Here is a 21,066-nt window from a genome sequence, read left to right on the forward strand (position 1 = left end):
CCTGTCACATAGTAGATGCTCAATTAATATGTGATGAGTAAATAGTGTCCTCAATCACAATCTCTCCAATGAAACTTCCAAGTCTCCAGAATGATCTAATGGAGATAAATTTGCTCACCTCAACTTAAAGCTTAAAACCCTTCATTGGGGCTCCAGTGCTGTAGCTGAGATGCAAATTGAAATGTCTTCAGTAGCCAGGTATGTCCCATAAATGTGATAAGCAAAGTGATTATGTGGGGGGGAGCATAATAAGTAGATAGTATGTGACTCGCCCAAGGGAATTCAACTCAATTATTATAAGATATCGTGCCTCCTGCTTGGCAGCCTCTGTATATAAAGAACCATCTTCACAGTATGGCTTGGTAGGCACTAGCCAGGCCTGTTTACTCCCTCCTGGACCTTCTAACATCACAGAAAATGGGCTGTGCATATCCACAGTTTGGGTAGTTATAATGCAACTGAACATGTGTCTTTTTCATTATTAAATAACCAGACAAGGAAGCAAGGTATCACTGTTGGCATAGTCAGAAACCAGATGACCAAGCTTGCTAAAGGTAGTTTTTACAACTATATGAGGTAATTATACTTGAGTTTCAGGGTGACAGGATTGGAGATATAAAAACTTGGTGATTTCCCATTCGGTGATTCCAATCTGTCAGGACCTCACACTGGACAGGGAGAATATCAATGTCACCAACTTGAGATATGTCCCATGAGGAACTGAGAGACTTAAGAAGCTGTATTCACAGAACCTCCTCAGCCCAAAATCTCCTGGTGTGCTTTGCTGAGAACGACCTTTGTGCTCATCACAGTAAACCAAACTTCTCTCAAGATTCTTGCATCAGAGTGCTACAACCCAGCCCTTAGTGTGACTTTGACAATGACATACTGGGACTTCTTTGACCTGACCAGTGTTTACTAGAAAGACTCAACACACTCCACTTACTATTCCCAAGGATCCATTCTCTCTCCTGTTTTAAACAAACAAAAAAAAAAAATAGCAACAAACAAAAACCAAACCAGTTGCCATCAAGTCAATTCCACCTTATGGCGACCCCATGTGTGCACAGTAGAACTGCTCCATAAGGTTTTCAAGGATGTGACTTTTCAAAAGATCACCAAGAATTTCTTCTGAGGTGTCTCCGGGTAGGTTCCAACCACCAACCTTTCAGTTAGTACTCAAGCACTTAACCATTTGTGCCACCCAGGAATCCCTTCTCCTGTCTTAGGGTTTTGTACCTTCTTAGAATGTCCTTTCTGCCCACACATGCCAGGCCAACTGCTCCACCTGAGCATCAAGTTCTCTAGGAAGCCTCTGCAGATCCACTGCAGTCAGCTAATTACTTCTCTTCTCCTGCACTGTATCCAGTTTATATTTCCCTTCCTGTATTTATTTTATTAATTGCAATTATTGTTTTATCTCAATTCTATAGTGGCAGTAACCATGTCTAATGTATCTCTGAGTCACTGATGCCTAACTTAGTGTCTGGCACTAAAAGGTACTCAGTGAATGCTGTTTGAAGTTAATTATAATGAGAAAGGAGTGCTCAGATCAGTGTGCCTACAATACTTCCTTGCCTTCAAATCAATTCTGACTCACAGTGACCCTATAGGACACAGTGGAACTGCTTCATAGAGTTCCCAAGCTTGTAATCTTTACTGAAGCGGACTGCCACATCTGCCACATCTTTTTCCTGCGAGTGGCTGGTGAGTTCCAACTGCTGACCTTTCGGTTAGTAGCCAGGCGCTTAACAACTGTGCCACCAGGGCTCCTTAAAGCTAGGGTAAACTAAGGTAAGGGCTACTTAAATGTTGGAGGTGAGGGGTACGAAAGGACAGGAAAAAAAAAAAAAGATCCAAGTAATATAACAACATTCTTTAAATATTTTATATAAATAAAGGCAGCGTTAGAAAGAATGCTACAATGAATCCTTATCTGTTGATGCACCCCTAAAAATTTTTTTCTGCCTATAAACTATTTTATTGTGTTTTAGGTGAAAGTGTACAGGCAAATTAGTTTCTCATTCAAAAATTTATACACAAATTGTTTTTATGACATTGGTTGCAATCCCACAATACGTCAGCACTTTCCCCCTTCCCCTTTACACCACAGGTTCCCCATGTCCATTCATCCAGGTTTCCTGTCCCTTCCTGCCTTCTCCTCTTTGCTTTTTGGCAGGTGTTGCCAATTTAGTCTCATCTACTTGATTGAAAGAAGCAGCACGTTCCTCACATGTATTATTATTTATTTTACATGCAGATCTAATCTTTAGCTGAAAGGTGGACTTCGGGAGTAGCTTCAGTTCCGAGTTAGCCACATCTCTGTCAGACACGTAAGTCTGGTCTTTTTTGGTGAAGTTGAATTTTGTTCTACATTTTTCTCCTGCCCTGTCCAGAACCGTATATTCTGATCCTTGTCAGAGAGGTCAATGGTGGTAGCCAGCACCATCTAGCTGTTCTGGGTTCAGGCTGGTGGAAACTATGGTTCATGTGGTCCATTAGTCCTTTGGACTGATATTTCCCTTGTGTTTTCGGTTTTCTTCATTCTCCTTTGCTCTGGACAGAATGGGTCCAATAGATGTATCTTAGATGTGCACTTGTGAGCTTTTTAAGACCCCAGATGCTACTCACCAAAGTAGGATGTAGAATATTTTCTTTATGAACTATGTTATGCCAATTGACCCAGATGTCCCCAGAGAGTGTCATCCCCAGCCCTCAGCCCTAGTAACTTAGTCCCTCAAGGTGTCTGGATGTGTCTAGGAAGCTTCTATGGTTTTGCTTTGGTCAAGTTGTGCTGACTTCCCATATATTGTGTGTTCGCTTCCCTTTCTCTAAAATTAACACTTGTCTACTATCTAGTTAGTGACTTCCCCTCCTTACACCTCTCCTCCCTCGAAATCATCAAAGATTGTTTTTTTTTCCTGTGTGTAAACCTTTTCTTGGGTTTTTATAATAATGGTCTCATACAATATTTGTCCTTTTGTGACTATTTCACTCAGCATAATGTACTCCAGATTCATCCGTGTTGTGAGATATTTCAAGGATTCATCATTGTTCTTTACCACTGCATAATATTCCATTGTATGTATGTAATATAATTTGTTTATTCATCTGTTGATGGGCACTTAGGTTGTTTCCATCTTTTTGCTATTGTGAATAATGCTACAATGAACATGAGAATGCATATGTCTATTCATGTGACGGCTTTTACTTCTCTAGGATATATTCCTAGGAGTGGGATTCCTGGACTGTACGGTATTTTGATTCCTAGTTATTTGAGGAAGCACCATATCATTTTCCATAGTGGTTGTACTATTTTACATTCCCACCAGCAGTGCATAAGAGTTCCAATCTCCCCACAACCTCTCCAACATTTGTTATTTTAGGTTTTTTTTTTTTTTTTCGCGCCAGTAATGTTGGGGTGAGATGGTATGTCATTGTAATTTTGATTTGTATTCTCTAATGGCTAATGATCACATTTCCTCATGTGTCTGTTAGCTGCCTGAATGTCATCTTTGATGAAGTGTCTGTCACATACTTTGCTCATTTTTTATTTGGATTATTTGTCTTTTTGTTATTGAGGTGTTGAAATATCCTATATAGAGACTAGGCCCTTGTCAGATACGTCATAGCAAAAAATTTTTCCCAGTCTATAGATTTTCTTTTTATCCTTTGATGAAGTTTTTTGATGAGCTTGTTTAATTTTTAGGAGCTCCCAGTTATCTAGTTTATCTTCTGGTGTTTGTGAATTGTTAGTTATGGTCTGTGTTGAATTTACGCTATGTATTAGGGCCCCTAGCATTGACGGCACTGGGTTGGTTTGGGTAAGCGTTGTCCCTATTTTTTCTCTTATGATCTTTATCATTTTAGGTTTTATACTTAGGTCTTTGATTCATTTTGAGTTAGTTTTTGTACATGGGTATGGGTCTTGTTTCAATTTTTTACTTATGGACATCCAGTTTTAGCCAGAACCATTTGTTAAAAAGACTTGTTTTCCCCATATAATGCACTTTGGTCCTTTGTCAAAGATCAGCTGACTGTAGGTGGATGGATTTACATCTGGATTCTTGATTCTGTTCCATTGGTCTACGTATCTGTTGTTGTACCAGTACTAGGCTGTTTTGACTACTGTGGGTGTTTAGTAGGTTCTGAGATCAGGTGGTGTGAGGCCTCCTACGCTGTTATTTTTATTCAGTAATGCTTTGCTTAGCTGGGGCCTCTTTTTTTTCCCATATAAAGTTGGGGAAAAGTTTTTCCATCTCGTTAAAGAATGCTATTGGCATTTAGATCAGATTTGCATTATATCTGTACATCACTTTTGGTATAATTGACATTTTCACAATGTTAAGTCTTCCTATCCATGAGCATGATATGTTTTTCCATTTATGTAGTTCTCTTTTGATTTCCTGCAGTGGTGTTTTGTAATTTTCTTTGTACAGGTCTTTTACATCCCTGGTTAGATTTATTCCTAAGAATTTTATCTCTTTAGAGTCTATTGTAAATGGTATTTTTTCCTAATTTCCTTTTTGAAGTTCTCTTTGTTGGTGTATAGGAAAACAACTGATTTTTGTATGTTGATCATGTATCCTGCTACTCTGCTGAATCTTTCTATTAGTTCCAATAGTTTTCTTTTGGAACCTTTGGGGTTCTCTATGTATAGGCTCATATCATCTGAGAATAGGGAGAGTTTTACTTCTTTCTTTCCAATTTGTGTGCCCATTATTTCTTTTTCTTGTCTTATTGCTCTAGCTACAACTTCTAGCACAATGTTAAATAGGAGTGATGATAAAGGGCATTCTTGTCTCATTCCTATTTTCCAGGGGAATGCTTTCAGCCTCTTTCTGTTGAAAATGATGTTGGCTGCTGGTTTTGTACAGATGCCCTTTTTTATGTTGAGGAATTTCCACTCTGTGCCCATTTTATTGAGAGTTTTTATCAGGGAGGGGTGTTGGGCTTTAGCAAATGCCTTTTCTGCATCAGCTGAGATGATCATGTGATTTTTTTTATTTACGTTGTGGATTATGATGATTGATATTCTAATGCTGAACCATCCTTGCATACCAGGTATGAATCTCATTTGGTCGTGATGGTTTTTTTTTTTTTTTTTAATGATGCTGAATTGTACTGGCTAGAATTTTGTTGACAATTTTTGCATCTATATTGGTCTGTAATTTTTTTTTGTGTGTGGTGTCTGCCTGGCTTTGGTATCAGGGGTATGCTGGCTTGATAGAATGTATTCAGGAGTAATGCCTTCCTTTGCTATGCTCTGAAATAGTTTTAGTACTGGCATGGTCTCTTCTCTTGTTTGATAGAATTCCTCAGTGAAGCCATCTGGGCCAGGGCTTTTTTTTTAATTGGGAGTTTTTTTTATTACCTGTTTTATCTTTTCTCTTGTTATGGGTCTGTTTGGATTTTCTATTCCTGGTTTGTGTTAGTTTAGGTAGGTAGTGTGTTTCTAGAAATTTGTCCATTTCCTCTAGCTTCTCAAATTTGTTAAGAGTACAATTTTTCATAGTATTCTGTTATAATTCCTTTTATTTTTGTTGGTCCTGTTGTGATATCACCCATCTCATTTCTTATTTGGGTTATTTGTTTCCTCTCCTGTTTTTCTTTTGTCAGTAGCCAATGGTTTGTCAGTCTTTTCAAAGAACCAACTTTTGATCTTGTTGATTCTTCCTGTTGTTTTTCTGTTCTCTATTTCATTTATTTCTGCTCTAATCTTTATTATTCCCCCCCCCCTTTTTTTTTTTTGGTGGCTGTGGGCTTCTTTTGCTGTTCTCTTTCTATTTGTTCAAGTTATAGGGCTAATGTTTTGATTTTGGCCCCTTCTTTTTTGATGTGTGTGCTTATTGCTATAAATTGACCTTTGAACACTGCCTGTGCTGTGTCCCTAAGCTGCTGGTATGTGTTTTTGTTCTCAGTTGAATCCAGGAATTTTTTATTCCCTCTTTGATTTCTTCTATTACCCAGATGTTTTTAAGCAAGATGTTACTCAGTTTCCATGTAATTTTTTTCCTTGACCTTCCTGTTATTGATTTCTACTTTTATGGCACTGTAATCAGAGAGAACGCTTTGTATTATTTCAGTGTTTTAGATTTTACTGATGGTTGCTTTGTGGCCTAAAATGTGGTCCATTTGGGAGAATGTTTCATGTGTGTTGGAAAAGAATGTATATTTATTTTGCTGCTGCTGGGTGAAGAGTTCCAAATATGTCTATGAGGTCAAGTTGGTGATATGGCCTTTAGATCTTCTATATCTTTGTTGATTTTCTTTCTAGATGTTCTTCCCATTACCCAGAGTGGTGTGTTGAAATCTCCAACTAGTACTGTGGAACTGTTTCTCTTTTCAGTCCTATTAAGAGTTTGTTTTATGTATTTTGGAGCCTGTCATTGGGTGTGTAGATATTTATTAAGATTATGTCTTCTTGGTGAATTGTCCCTTTAACCATTATATAATGTCTTTCCTTGTCTTTTATGATGGATTTTGCTTTAAAGTGTATTTTATCTAAGATTAGTATTGCCATTCCTGCCCTTTTTCAGTTACTGTTTGCTTGATTAAAAAAAAAAAAAAAAAACTTTTCCCATCTTTTGATTTTTAATATATTTATGTCTCTGTGTCTAACGTGTGTCTCTTGTAGACAGTATATTTATGGGTTGTGGTTTTTTTATCCATTGTGCCACTCTCTGTTTCTTTATAGGTGCATTTAAGTCATTTATGTTCAGTGTGATTATTTACAGGCATGAGTTTACTGCTGTCATATTGTCACGCTTTTTTCTGTGGTGCTGGTGTTTTCTTTGTTTCCTCTCACTTTCCTGTACTGAGTTTCTTTTGTTTGTGAATTTTATCTTATATTCTTTCATTATTATAGATTTTGCATTTACTGTGTCTTTATGTTTTTCTTCTTTTTTATTCTTGTGGTTAGGTTTGTGTACTTCCTTTGTGGTTACCTTGAAATTTACCCTTACCTTCTTGGTATCAAATGGACTTCCTCTCCATCTGAAAGTTCTATACCTATACCATTTATTCCCTCTTTTATTGTTTTGATGTTGTCATCATTTACAGACTGATGTTTCGGTTTTTCTGTTTTAAGTCTTTTAGCTTTACTACTGAGAGTTCTTCACCTAGGTTGGTATCTGGCTGATGCTGTCCTGTGTCCTAGACTCTGCTGTTGTCTGATGTTGTTGGTTCTCTAACCAAAGACCTCCCTTTAATATTTCTTGTAAGTTTGGTTTGGTTTTTAGGAATTTCCTTAATTTGTGTTTATCTGGAAATGTTCTAATTTCACCATTGTATTTGAGAGAGTTTTGCAGGATATATTATTCTTGGTTGGCAGTTTTTTTTTTTTTTTTTTTTGTCTTTCATGGTTTTATATATGTCATACTATTGCCTTCTTGCCTGCATAGTTTCTGCTGAGCAATCAGAGCTTAATCTTACTGTTTCCCTTTGTAAAGGACTTTTTGTTTTTCTCGAGCTACTCTCAGGATTCTTCCTTTGTCTTTTGGTAAGTGTGATTATATGTCTTGGTGACTTTACTCTTGGGGTCAATCCTACATGAGGTTCATTGAGCTTCTTGGATGGTCAGATTTTCATCTTTCATGATATTTGGGGGGGGTTCTGCCAGCAAATCTTAAACAATCTTCTCTGTATTTTCCATTTTCTCCCCCTGTTCTGGAACTCTGATCACATGCAAATTTTTGCTCTTGATTGTATGCCACATAATTCTTAGGTTCTTCATTTTTCTTCATTCTTTTCTCCTATTTTTTTCTCAAAGTGGTGTCCATGGATTTGTCTTCAATCCTGCAGATTCTGTCTTCCATTATTTCAAATTTGCTTGTTAAGAACTTCTATTAAGTTGTCCATTTCTGGAATTTTGTCTATCTTTTGGATTTCTAGTTACTGTTTTTGTATGATTCCTCATTATTTATTTTGAAGTTTTATTCTTATTTTCCCAAATTCTTCTATTGCTTTGTCTGTGTTTTCTTTGATTTTGGCTGTTGTTCATTGGTTTTGTCTATGTGTTTCTCATGATTTGTTTTGTATTTTTCCTTGGTTTTCTCTGTGCTTTCCTTGAACTCCTTCCTAATGTGTCAGACAGCTTTAAATATCAGTCTTTTGAATTTCATATCAGGTAGTTCCACTGCCTTTTCTTTTATTGGAAGTTCATCTGATTATATTAGTCACTTGCTGGAGCTATCTTGTCTTGTTTTTTAATATGTTTTGATACTGTCTGCTGTCTCAGAGACATTAAAATGTTATTTTCTTTATTTACTGATTGTATGTTCATTTGCTTCATCCTATTTTCTTATATTGTTTTGATATGTCAGGGTGGATGGGCCAGGCATGCTTTGCTGCTAGCTCGTCTGTGGGCATAATAGCTCTCACCACCTTGTCCGGGTCGGCAGGGCAGCAGCAGACAGGGTGAGCCCACTTTGCTGACCACCGGTTTGGCAAGGGTGGTTGAAGGCAGACTGAGCAGGTGTTGTCTGCCTCCTGATGTCGGTCCAGCAGTGTGGAAGCATTTGCAGCCCCTCGCCAGAGAGGCAGGGTGTCAGATGAGGAGTGGTATCAGTTTGCTTCCCACCATTCATCAGCTGGTGAAGTGGCAGAGAAGTGGGGTGATGCGGGCCCATTGCAGCAGCAGGCCTGAGTGCTGGGGATGCACTAGTTGCAGCGGCACGGTGGAGGCTGGTGGGAAGGGGGGGTTGCATATGAGGTTAATTGTGGGGAGAAAGAAAAGAAAAGAGGGAAAAAGAAAAAGTGAAGGGAGCAAGCAGGTGGGAGCAGGGCAAACCTGGGGGCCCAAAGGAAGGGGGGACATGGTATATTGGGCTAGGTGAAAGGTAGAAAGAAAAAAGGATAAAATAAAGGACAGTATGGTGGGGAACAGCAGGTGGAAATGTGGCAGACCCAGGGCAGCAGCGGGCTGGTGTGCCAGTGGGAATCTATCTGCAGCAGCACAGTGGGAGCCAGCAGGAAAGGGGGGAGGTGGCCTACAAGGCTAGGTGAGAAGAAGAAAGAAAAGTAAGAAAGGGAAAAAGAGAAAGAAAAAAATATTATGGCACAGCATGTGCCAGGGAGTGGAGGTGGGGAAGACCTGGGGTCCGGTGGGTAGGGAGGGGAGTGGCTTACATGGCTAGGTTGATGGGAGAAAGAAAATACAGTGAGAAAAAATGGCAGCATGGCAGGAGTCAGCAGGTGGGTGTGAGGCGGCCCCGCAGCAGCAGTGGGCTGGTGGCTCTCTAACCATGCAGCATGGTAGGCTCCAGAAGCAGGGAGTGAGGTGGCGTACAGGGCTAGGTGGGAACGAGAAAGGAAAGGAAGAAAGAGAAAAGAAAAAATAATAGTAAAATAAAATAAAAATGAATAAATAAATAAATAAACTGCCAGTGTGGTGGGGGTCGGTGGGTGGGGGCGGTGCAGACACAAGGGCCAGTTGGAAGGGAGGGGAGGTAATGTATGGGGCTAGGTGGGAGTGAGAAAGATGAAAAAAAATAGTGGCACAGCGGGAGGCAGTGGGTGGGGGCAGGTTGGACTCAAGTCAGTGGTGGGCCAGTGGCTCTCTAGCCAAAGTTGCACAGCATGGTGCGGCGTGGCCCAGAGGGGAGGGGTGGAGGTGCCGTACAAGGCTAGGTGGGAGGGAAAAAGAAAAGGAAGAAAGAAAAAGCAAATAAAATTAAAAAATGGTGTGGCAAGAGATGGTGGGTGGGGGCATAGAAGACCCAGGGCAGCAGCAGGACAGTGGCCATTTAGATGCAGTGGTGCAACGTGGCCCGGCAGGGAGGGAGAAAGAAAAGAAAAAAGGGGAAAAAAGAAAACAAAAAATGGCATGGCAAGAGACAGCAGGAGGGGACAAGGCAGACCCCAGGTGGCAGTAGGCAGGTGGCTCTACAGCTGAGGAGGCGTGGTGTGGCCCATTGGGAAGGGGTGGTGGTAGCATATGGGGCTAAGTGGGAGGGAGAAAGGAAGGGAGGAAAGGGGAAAAAATGGTATGGTGGTAGCCAGCAGGTGGGGGCACACCCCTAGAATTTTAAAAGGTAGTCTAGTATATATGACTGCCATCAGACAATCTGAGTTCATTCACTATACAGTGCTCCTTCTATGAACTAATTCAACAGAATATTTACATTCTCACTAACACAAATTGTTAAGAAAAACACTAAGATTTTCGAAATATAAATTGGCATATGGTAGAGAATAAACATAGAAAATTCACATAAGAGGAAATACAAGAAAGATTAATATATTAAAAATTCAATCTTACCAACAAATACAGCAAACACAAATTGAAACAACCAGATGACCACTTAAAACCTATTAAAGTAGCAAAACCTTCTGCTCAAACTATACCATTTAATGCTACTAGAGGAGTCACTAGGCGGCTCAAACTGTTAAGCTCTCAGCTGCTAAGCAAAAGGTTATCAGTTTGAATCCACCCAGAGGTGCCTTGGAAGAAAGGCCTGGAGGAGGTCTACTTCAGAAAGGTCACAGCCATAGAAAATTTTATGGGGGGTAGTTCCATTCTCACATATGGCATCGCCATAAGTCCGAATGGACTCAATGGCATTTTTTTTTTTTTTTTAATGCAACTGGATTTACTGTTGACATGTAGTAGAGCTAACTGGTACAGGTCTAGTGGCAAGCAGTTTGAGCATGCTGTTGATAATTTGTCATTAAGAAACCTCCCCAGAGGGGGTGAAGTACTATGTAGATATAATAATTTACAGTAATTTGTAGATATAATAATTTATGGTAATGAAAAAATTGTTGTTGTTGTTAGGTGCCATCGAGTCAGTTCCAACTCATAGAGACCCTATGCACCACAGGACAAAACACTGCCCAGTCCTGCACCATCCTCACAATCGTTATTATGCTTGAGCTCATTGTTGCAGCCACTGTGTCAATCCACCCCATTGAGGGTCTTCCTCTTTTCCGCTGACCCTGCACTTTGCCAAGCATGATGTCCCTCTCCAGGGGCTGATCCCTCCTAATAACATGTCCAAAGTATGAAAGATGCAGTCTCGCCATCCTTGCTTCCCAGGAGCATTCTGGCTGTACTTCTTCCAAGACAGATTTGTTCGTTCTTTTGGCAGTCCATGGTATCTTCAACACTCTTCGCCAACACCACAATTCAAAGGCATCAATTCTTCTTTGGTCTTCCTTATTCATTGTTCAGCTTTCACATGCATATGATGCAATTGAAAATACCATGGCTTGGGTTAGGCACACCTTAGTCTTCAAGGTGACATCTTTACTTTTCAACTCTTTAAACAGGTCCTTTGCAGCAGATTTGCCCAATGCAATGCGTTGTTTAATTTCTTGACTGCTGCTTCCATGGCTGTTGATTGTGGATCCAAGTAAAATGAAATCCTTGACAACTTCAGTCTTTTCTCTGTTTATCATGATGTTGCTCATTGGTCCACTTGTGAGGGTTTTTGTTTTCTTTATGTTGAGGTGCAATCCATACTGAAGGCTGTGCTCTTTGATCTTCATTAGTAAATGCTTCAAGTCCTTTTCACTTTCAGCAGACAAGATTGTGTTATCTGCATAATGCAGGCTGTTAATAAGTCTTCCTCCAATCCTAATGTCCGGTTCTTCTTCATATAGTCCAGCTTCTTGTGTTATTTGCTCAGCATACAGATTGAATAGGTATGGCGAAAGGATACAACCCTTACACACACTTTTCCTGACTTTAAACCAATCAGTATCCCCTTGTTCTGTCTGAACAACTGCCTCTTGATCTCTGTAAAGGTTCCTCATGAGAACAATTAAGTGTTCTGGAATTCCCATTATTTTCAATGTTATCCATAATTTGTTATGATCCACACAGTCGAATGCTTTTGCATAGTCAATAAAACACAGGTAAACACCCTTCTGGTATTCTCTGTTTTCAGCCAGGATCCATCTAACAACAGCGATGATATCCCTGGTTCCACATCCTCTTGTGAATCCAGCCTGGATTTCTGGCAGTTCCTTGTTGATATACTACTGCAGCAGCCGTTTTTGAATGACCTTCAGCGAAATGTTGCTTGCATGTGATATTAATGATGCTGTATAATTTCCGCATTCAGTTGGATCACCTTTCTTGGGAATAGGCATAAATATGGATATCTTCAGCCAGGAAGCTGTCTTCCATATTTCTTGGCACAGGCGAGTGAGCACCTCCAGTGCTGCATCCATTTGTTAAAACATCTCAATTGATATTCTGTCGGTTCCTGGAGCCTTGTTTTCACCAATGCCTTCAGTGTAGCTTGAACCTCTTCCTTCAGTACTATCAGTTCCTGATCATATCCTACCTCTTGCTTTCAGGACCTTCATTTGCTGATGTGGCATGACTCAAAATGACAAGAAATGGCTGCAAACATCCATTAATAATTGGAATCTGGAATGTACAAAGTATGAATCTAGGAAAACTGGAAACCGTCAAGAATGAGATGGAATGCATAAACATTGATATCCTAGGCATTAGCGAGCTGAAATGCACTGGTATTGGCCATTTTGAATCAGACAATCATATAGTCTACTATGCCAGGAATGACAACTTGAAGAGGAATAGTGCTGCATGAAAAAATTAGAAATGTTAAAAAAGAATGGTTAGGTAAAAAAGGTATACCCACTCATCACAATAACTGTATAATAATGACGGTTCATCATGGAAAATTATAATAATAATAGTAAAAGTAGTAAAAATAGCTAATATTTATTGATCATTTACCATGTGCCAAGTACTACAGAAAGTACTGCATATGCGTTATAAGTGCCAGTATGGGACTGTCAGATTTAGCAAATAAAAGTTCAGGACACTCAGTTCAATTTCAATTTCAGATCAACAACAGATAATCATTTAGTATAAGTATATCCCATTCAATATTATCCACTGTTTATCTGAAATTCAAACTGAACTTGGCATCTTGTATTTTATCTGAATACTAGTAATCCAGATACTAGTAACCCATTTTACTGATGAAGACACTAGGACACGGGGATTAAATAACTTGACCAGGGACATACTGCTAATAAATACTTATAAAAAACTAAGTTTACAAAAAAAGTAGAATAGAAAATTTTGTCCACAAATAGTTACAAACAGGAACACATGTGCATGCCCAAATGTGGGCAGGTGATTTTACTACCAACAACATCCATTTATTGAGCACTCACTCAGGGTTCTGTGCTGCAACAACCTTAACAACCTTGTATTACTATTTTAGAGATGAATAAAATGAGGAGTTACATATCTTCTCAAGATCACAAAGCTAGTAAAAGTGCAGGCTCAGATTCTAACTCCAAAGCTCTTGCTTATTCCATTATATCATGTCGATTTCCTAGGCAAGTTGTTTGTTTTTTCTCTTTCAGGTAGGGTTTCATCAATGTTGATATAAAAGTTTTCATGTGATGAAATGCACGCAGAAGTACACATAAATATTTCAAGGAGAAATGCAAAACCTAGTCCTTGGGGTTTGCTTTAGTCCAAAGCCATTTCTAGAACCAACCCAATGAAACACTTGAAAGAAAGCGTTGTGATGCACATTCATGACTGCAAGGAAGATCAATTATCATAGTGAAAACTTCTTCACAACTCAAACTGTAATTGCATTCAGAATCACAGTTGCCATCATATCGACTCTGACGCATAGCAACCCCCTGTGTGTCAGAGGAGAACAGTGCTCCATAGGGTTTGTCAGTGATTTTTCAGAAGTAGACCCCCAGGCCTTTCCTCCAAAGCACCTCTGGGTGGACTTGAACTTCCGACCTTTCTGTTAGCAGCCAAGCACCAAGCAAGTTAACCCTCTGCCCCACTCAGGAACTCGAAAGACACATGCTATATACTTACTCTTTTAAAAATGAGACTGTTCTCGCACTTATGCTTCTTACTAAACTCCTCCCATTTCTCTATGCACTTTGTCATGCGAAAGCAGTGACATAAGCAGACACATGTACACCAGCTGATTGTGGTACTTTTCACAATAGCCAAAAGGTGGGAACAACCCAAGTGTCTGTCAACAGATGAATGGATAAACAAAATGTGGTATGTACATACAATGGAATATTACTCCGCCATAGACAGAAATAAAGTCCCAACGCATTCAACAACATGGATGAACCTTGAAAACATGCTGAGTGAAATAAGTCAATCACAAAAGGACAAATACTGTATTATTTCAGTAATATGAAATACTAGTGAAATAATAGGCAAATGTACAGAGATCAAAGTTTAATAGTGGTTACTGGGGGTGAGAGGGATGGGGAAAGGGGTAATCACTGCTTAGGCAGCATTGAGTTTTTGTTTATGGGGATGGAAAATCTGGCAATGGACATTGGTGATGATCATACAACAGGACTGATGTAACCAGTTTTACTGAATTGTACGCCTGAAAAATGCTGAATTGGCAAGTATCGTGTTTTGTATATTTTTAAAATAATTTTTAAAAAGAAGTCAGTTAAGAAGTGATTGAGATTTCTTTAAGCCCAACATATGGGAAAGCACACACACACAAACTCAAAAGTGCCAGTACGCTTTCTCAGCCACGGCAATGCCTGTGCTCTATACATTATAGGAATTTTTAAGGTGATTTCTCTTTGGTGTCAGCTTAATTTTTCCTTGATAATTTAGCCCACATCAAAAGGTCTGTGCTTTTGATTATGTATTCTGAAAGAGCCAGCTGGCCATAGGGCTGCCTGTGATGCCTTTCCCACAACTTGCTTTTGTTTCTCCCTCTTGATAATTACCCTCAGGACTAAATCACTCACTTGTCCATGTAGAGGAATCCCACAGAGTTGAAAACACACTTGTTTAAATAAAATATTTATGAAGAAGTCCTTAAACATCACTTAAGTAAATATAAATTAGATCTTTACATATTGAGCCTTCAATATGCCACTCATTCTTTAGAAGACTCTCTATTCCCTAATTGCAATTAACATTAATTTTTAAAAAATTAATCCCACTGTGCATAATCACGCCCAATGTCTATTCACAAAAATTCAGCTCTTTAAGACTGGTTCTCTTGTAACTGTCTGTAAAAATTTGAATTAGGGCTAATAATTTAATTTCAATGATTATTTTGGAGATTTTCCTTAGAAACTATATTTAATTATTATTTTATGTGCACATCTAACAAGTAATTTCACTATAATTCAATGCAAGGTGACATTATGAAGGCTCCACATTCTACCCTTTTCATGAAATACTGCTTGGGCAAGATTTTCTCAATCTATTCTTTTTTTTTTTCCAAATTGGATGGACGAGTATGATGACACTTTTAAAGAGTCCTCAGATAAAAAGTTGGGGTAATAATGCTAAAATAAACTCAAGAACCAGGTCACAGGGATATTAACTATCCAAGAGAGTACAAGTCAAAGTCCCTGGCTTTTGATGCTGTCTTTCCTAATTTTGCAAGAAAGGAGAGCTGAGCTGAAAAGAGGGGGATGTGTGATTCACCTGATGGTCCTGAGAGTTCTCTCCACCTGGCTGCACATTTGTATCAACTGAGGAACTTTAAAAAATACTGATAACAGGCTCCACCCCTAGAAATTCTGATTTAACTAGTCCAGGGAAGAGCCCAGGCATAGGTAGTTTTTTGTTTATTTTTTATTTGTTTATTTGTTAGCACTCCCTAAGTGTTCCTAGTGTGCAATCAAGGTTGAAAACCATTGGCCTAGAAAAAGCTTTTCTTGATAGAGTAATGTCTGTCTGGAGACAGGAGTCACTAGTGATGAATCCTAAAGCTCTGTCTGCTTCACACTCTGACGTGGCAAATGTTTTCTAGGCCCTGGGTACAAACACTGAGGGCATGCAGAAAAAGTCTTCGGAAACACAAGGCTGGAATATCAGTGGAAAACCAGGATCCTGGATAATAGAATTCATGTCTAAAATATTGAGCTAAAGCCTTATAAAAACCAAACCGACTGCCATCAAGTCAATTCTGACTTAAATAGCGACCAACTGCCCCCATAGGGTTTCCAAAGCTGTAAATCTTTAAAGAAGCAGACTGTCCATTTTTCTCCCATGGAGCAGCTGGTGGGAACCTCTGCCCTTTCGGTGAGCAGCCGAGTGCTTTAACCACTGCACTACCAGGGCTCCCTGAATCCTTATAACAACATAGAGTTTAACCTACATTTCTGGATTAAAACCATTATGCAAGTACAGAATAGAGAAAGTAGGTCTAAGAGTGGCTCTTATGAAAAAGACCTAGGAAATTTTCATTGACAGTAACTCCTAAGTTCTTAGGGTATGCGGTAAGGCTACCCAAGTAGTAACTTTGACTTAGACCCAACTCTTTTTTTCTTTAAGAGGAACCCATGGCCTTGGCCTAGTTTACCTCTCTGCCCTTATATATACCAATCTCTGGTACCATACGGAGGAAAAGACTTATGAGGAAAACACTAAAACATGCTTAAAACCTAGAAATCACATAATTCGACCCTTCTTTCTTTTCCAGATATGGAAAAAAAGGGTCTAGAAGTTTAAGGCAGCTATTTGCTAGTAGTCAAAGCTGTGCAATAGAGAAAAGGGAAGCTGTGTAACAGAGGAAAAGGGATGAGATCAATTTGACTGCAAAAGACACAATCGAGATTAATGAGTGAACTAGTGCAGAGGGTGTTTAATCCTATACAAGGAAAAACCTAACAACAAATATTGTTCTACAAGCAAATGGGACTTGTAAGGACAGACGGTGAAGTCGCCAGTCATAAATACAAGCATAGGCCTGTTGGTGATGTTAAACAAGACATTCATGCCTCAGGTCACTGGTGAACTACAAGAAAGCTTGGCGATCTAAGAGGAATTGCACACTTAATATGGACAAAAAAATAAAAAAATACAACAGAAACCTCCCGATTTACCTCCCCACTCCAACCCTGCTCCTCTGGAAGTCTTCACCTACTCAGTAAATGGAGTCACTTAGATCAAATGCCTGGAATCATCCTTAACTCCTCTTCTCTCACCCTTCACACCCATTCCATCAACAAACCCTAGAGGCTGAACCTTCAAACTGTGTCCATAATCCGATTACTTCTCACCACCTCCATCACAACTACCATGGTCCAAACCACTATCCCCTCTGCCTGGATTACTAACAGCCTCCTAACAGATTTCTGTCTTCATCCTAAATATTCTACAGTCTTTTCTCAATCCAGCTGCCAGTGTTGTCACTTCTCTCCTCAGTACCTTCAAATGGTTTCTCATCTCATTCAGAGTAAAAACCAAAGTCCTTATAATGGCTTACAAGGCCCTTGACCATATTTCTTGCCACTTTCCGTCTCTCTCACTCTGCTCTAGCCACCCTTGAAGTCACTGTTCTTGAATCGCATGAAGGATGACCCTACCTTAGGACTTTTGCACTTGTTCTTCCCCTTGCCTTGAAGGATAGTCTCTGAGATCTACAAGATCTACAGGTTTATGTCCTATATCACTAATACATGAAAAAACAGAATGGCACCCAACAGAAGCATTCGAATTGCTCCCAAACTCAGCTTAAGTATCAGCACTTTACTTTCCACAAGTTGGTACAGATGATAGACCAGGTGAGGCATTCTAGTTACAACTGTGACTTGGCCTCATGTTTTAAAATCACAGTTTCATCAAGTCCTCTGTTAGTATCAAGTGAGAGAAAACTCAGTGCTGTACTCCCCAACCAGGGTGTTACAACTGTCTGGGCAAGCAATTACCCTTCTGATGGCTCAGGCCACTGGTCTGTGACCCAGCTTTACTCCACCCCAGAAAAAATTAACAAATATTCTAGATGCAGTGCCATTCTGATGTCCACAGGGGATTCCATCTGTTTTTCTTCTTTTAAAACCAAAGTTCCTCATTTGAGCTAGAGTAGGTGGCTATGGATGGACAATACCCTGAGAAGGCTGAAGCATGACATTCAAGTGGATTCATTTGGAGAAAGAGAAGTCACCCATCTTATAGAGACGACTCTCTCTAGGGACCTGTGTCCTAGGGCTGTTGTGCATCGTTGCTCAGGTTCACATGACACACTAAGAGGCATACCATTCACACAGTGCTGCACAGGGCAGTTACTACAGCAACTCAGGCTTTGGGTTCAGAGATTAAAGCCACAGCTGGCATGGACAACCAAAGAGCTTCAGAGAGATGGAGATAAATGCATCAGAGGTAAGAATTAATGTGGGCAAGGAGAGGAAGTAGGGAAATGAGAGATTTCACTCTGATCTGAAGTGCCCTACAGGAGAGAGAGCACTTTGGGTGCTGCCTCATTTGCTCTCACCTTACACTCAGAGTTCCCCTCCTCCATCACACCTCATGAGCAGGCTACTTCCTGACACCTACCAAAGAGCCAGAGGGGCATAAAACCAAAAACGCCAAACCCATTTGCTATCAAGTCAATTCTGACTCATGGCAACCCCATGCGTTACAGGGCAGAACTGCTCCATAGGGTTCTCTTGGCTGTAACCTTTTCAGAAGCGGATTGCCATACCTTACTTCTGTGGCACGGCTGGGTGGGTTCAAACCATCAACCTTTAGGTTAATAGCCAGGAGCAAAGCATTTGCGCCACCAGGGAACCTAAAGGGGTTTTATACGGCTACTTCAAGACCCCTGTGCCCTACTTTGGGAAAGCAGAGCAATGCTTTCAAGAAGCAAGGCAATCTCTTATCCAAAGATATTTCTTAGCAAAGAAATGAGATTTGTCTCTTGTAAGGAATCTCCTCTGTGACTCTTCCTCAAGACCTATCCAGTGCAGAGTCTGAGGAGAACCTGAGAACAAATAATCCAGGTTCTGGACTAAAAGCAGCAGAGGCAGAAAATGTAGAGTGTTAAACATGTGATTTAGAGGTAGGCTTCATTCACCTTCTCTTGTAAAGCCAATGTTTACGTGGGATAATGGTGTGAACTCACCACGCAGTCACAGGCAAGGAAGTAGAACATTTTAAGGCTAAAACTTGATTTGGGTGGCGGGGGGAGGGGAACCAAACCCAGTGCCCTCAGTCTATTCCGACTCATAGCGACCCGATAGGACAGAGTAGAACTGCCCCATAGAGTTTCCAAGGAGTGCCTGGCAGATTCAAACTGCCAACCCTTTGGTTAGCAGCCGTAGCACTTAACCACTATGCCACCAGGGTTTCCTGATCTGGGTGAAGCATGTCAAATAATTTCGTTTCTGCTGCTTTAGGATGTAACTTTCCCCGCTGAGGACATAATCTTGGGATGCCAGTTCATGAGATAAGGCACTCTCATTCATATTTGTGGTCTATGCAGTACATTGCAACCAGCAACGAGCCACACACAGACTGGACAGTAAACCTCCAGGGAAATTATTGAGGATCAACAGTATTTCTCAACTTATTTCTCCACTTTGAAGTAATACCTTAGTGATCATCTGATAAGCTTAATTAATAGAACCACCAGCAAAGGAGAAAAAAAACAAAGGCCCTTGAGTAGGTAAAATCTGATATAAACTTTTAATAGATGACTTCCCTTCACCCCCGCCCAAATCCATTTTGAGTACACTATCAAAAAAAAATTTTTTTTTTTTTTTATCAAGGACATGCTATTTAAGTCAGGCCCAGTGTGAATCTCTTTACGAATCGAATAGTTCTCTAATTTATCCTTTGGGTAAATGGATTTTTCTATAGTGGATTTGCTTAAAATGAGGTAAACTCATAGAGGATCATTTTCACAGCAATAGCTCATTTTCAATACTTATACAGAGGATTATCCGGGGAAAGGTCATTTTTCTCACCCCATCCTTAACAATGCAACCACAATGCTTTTTTGTTCTAAGTATTTTCGCTGGGAGAACATTCGAGAAAATTATTTCTCCAGATGAGAAGCATCTCAAGACAACATTTAGAAGGAATGCGTCTTCCAGTAACCAGTAGTGGATGGGACGACGCGGGAGGCCCAGGGCCCCTGAGGAAAACAAATGGCTCCACTAAACTCCCTCCTCCAACCTTAATTGGTCAAATGCCAAAATAAATGAACTTTTCAAACTCAGGAGCTTCACAAGTTTCACTAGGGATAAACCGCAGGTGCACAAGCCATACCCTGCGAGGCCACCCACTCTGATGTGCCTGGCGGCGACACCTTACTGAGCTAAGCGCTCAGGCCCAGGCCGCCTCCGCGCCGGGCGACCCGCGGGGAACGGTTCAGGCCCGGGTGCCCACGACCCAGCGCTCCCTGTTCCCGACCCAACGCCGGCTCCTGCCCCGCCCTTCTCACCTCAGACCGAGGAAAGGAACTGGGAGCTCCGGAGCGAGGATGATTAGCGCCCACTGGGACCCAGACGCAGCCGGCGCTGTCCCCAACACCCAACTTCCCAGAGTTTCTTCCGGCCTCGTTCCCCTTCCCACGCCTCAGGAGGCCACCGCGGCCTCCCCTCGCCCGGAGCTTACAGCCCGGGAAGTGGAGGGCGAGGCTCGGGAGCCGCCCCCAGGAGCCAGGGCGATAGGAGCGCAGGTGCCGGGCGTGGTCCCTCCAACCTTGCCCCCAGCCCACCAGGTCGGCCTCCGCGCAGCACCCTCCTCCGCCGGAGTCCCCGACCGGTTCCAGCATCAGGCCACGATGCGCTAGACCCCGATCCTCGCCCCTGGCTCGGCAGCCGCAGCCCCCCAATCCCAGCCCGCGTCGCTCTTCTGTCTGAGGCCCTGGCGCGGCCCCACTCTCAGCCCCGGGCCCGCCGGTCGCGCCCAGCGGCGGCGGCGGCGGCACTCACCTGGGTCGCGGAGCCGGGGTCTGGAGCGGTCCCGCAGGTGGTATATAAAATCCTGGCAGCTGTCGTGCTCCAGGGCCCCACGGGCACAGAGCTCGGCCAGCAGCTGCAGCGCCTGGTGACAGAGCGCGTCCCTGGCCCCGGGCATCGCCCCCCCGCATCCTCGGACCGCGCCGGGCTGGCGGGCGCGGGAGACAGCCCTCCGCCTGCCAGCTCAGAGCCGCCGCCTCCGGGCTGTCCGCGCGCGGCGCCAGGGATCCGCCGAGAAGCGGCCCGAGCCCGAGCCTCAGCCCCAGCCGGCCCGGTCTCCCACCGGTTGCATGCAGCTCTTCGCCAGCCGGTCGGTCGGGCTTTCTCTCCCTGCCGCCCGGCCCCTCGGTGTCTCCCCCCGCC

The 21,066-nt window shown here is 41.6% G+C and overlaps 1 protein-coding gene across 1 annotated transcript in view; it reads right to left on the bottom strand.

Moving 5' to 3' along the window:
- The window catches only part of SYT9 (synaptotagmin 9), a 204,666-nt gene extending 183,845 nt beyond the window's left edge, over positions 1-20,821 (bottom strand). The window contains exon 1 of the mRNA XM_023550893.2: positions 20,677-20,821. Coding sequence (XP_023406661.1) covers positions 20,677-20,821 — 145 coding nt within the window. The remainder of the gene's footprint in view (positions 1-20,676) is intronic.
- Positions 20,822-21,066: the final 245 nt, after the last annotated feature.

This window comes from Loxodonta africana, chromosome 7 (genome assembly GCF_030014295.1).
Source record: "Loxodonta africana isolate mLoxAfr1 chromosome 7, mLoxAfr1.hap2, whole genome shotgun sequence".
NCBI lineage: Eukaryota > Metazoa > Chordata > Mammalia > Proboscidea > Elephantidae > Loxodonta > Loxodonta africana.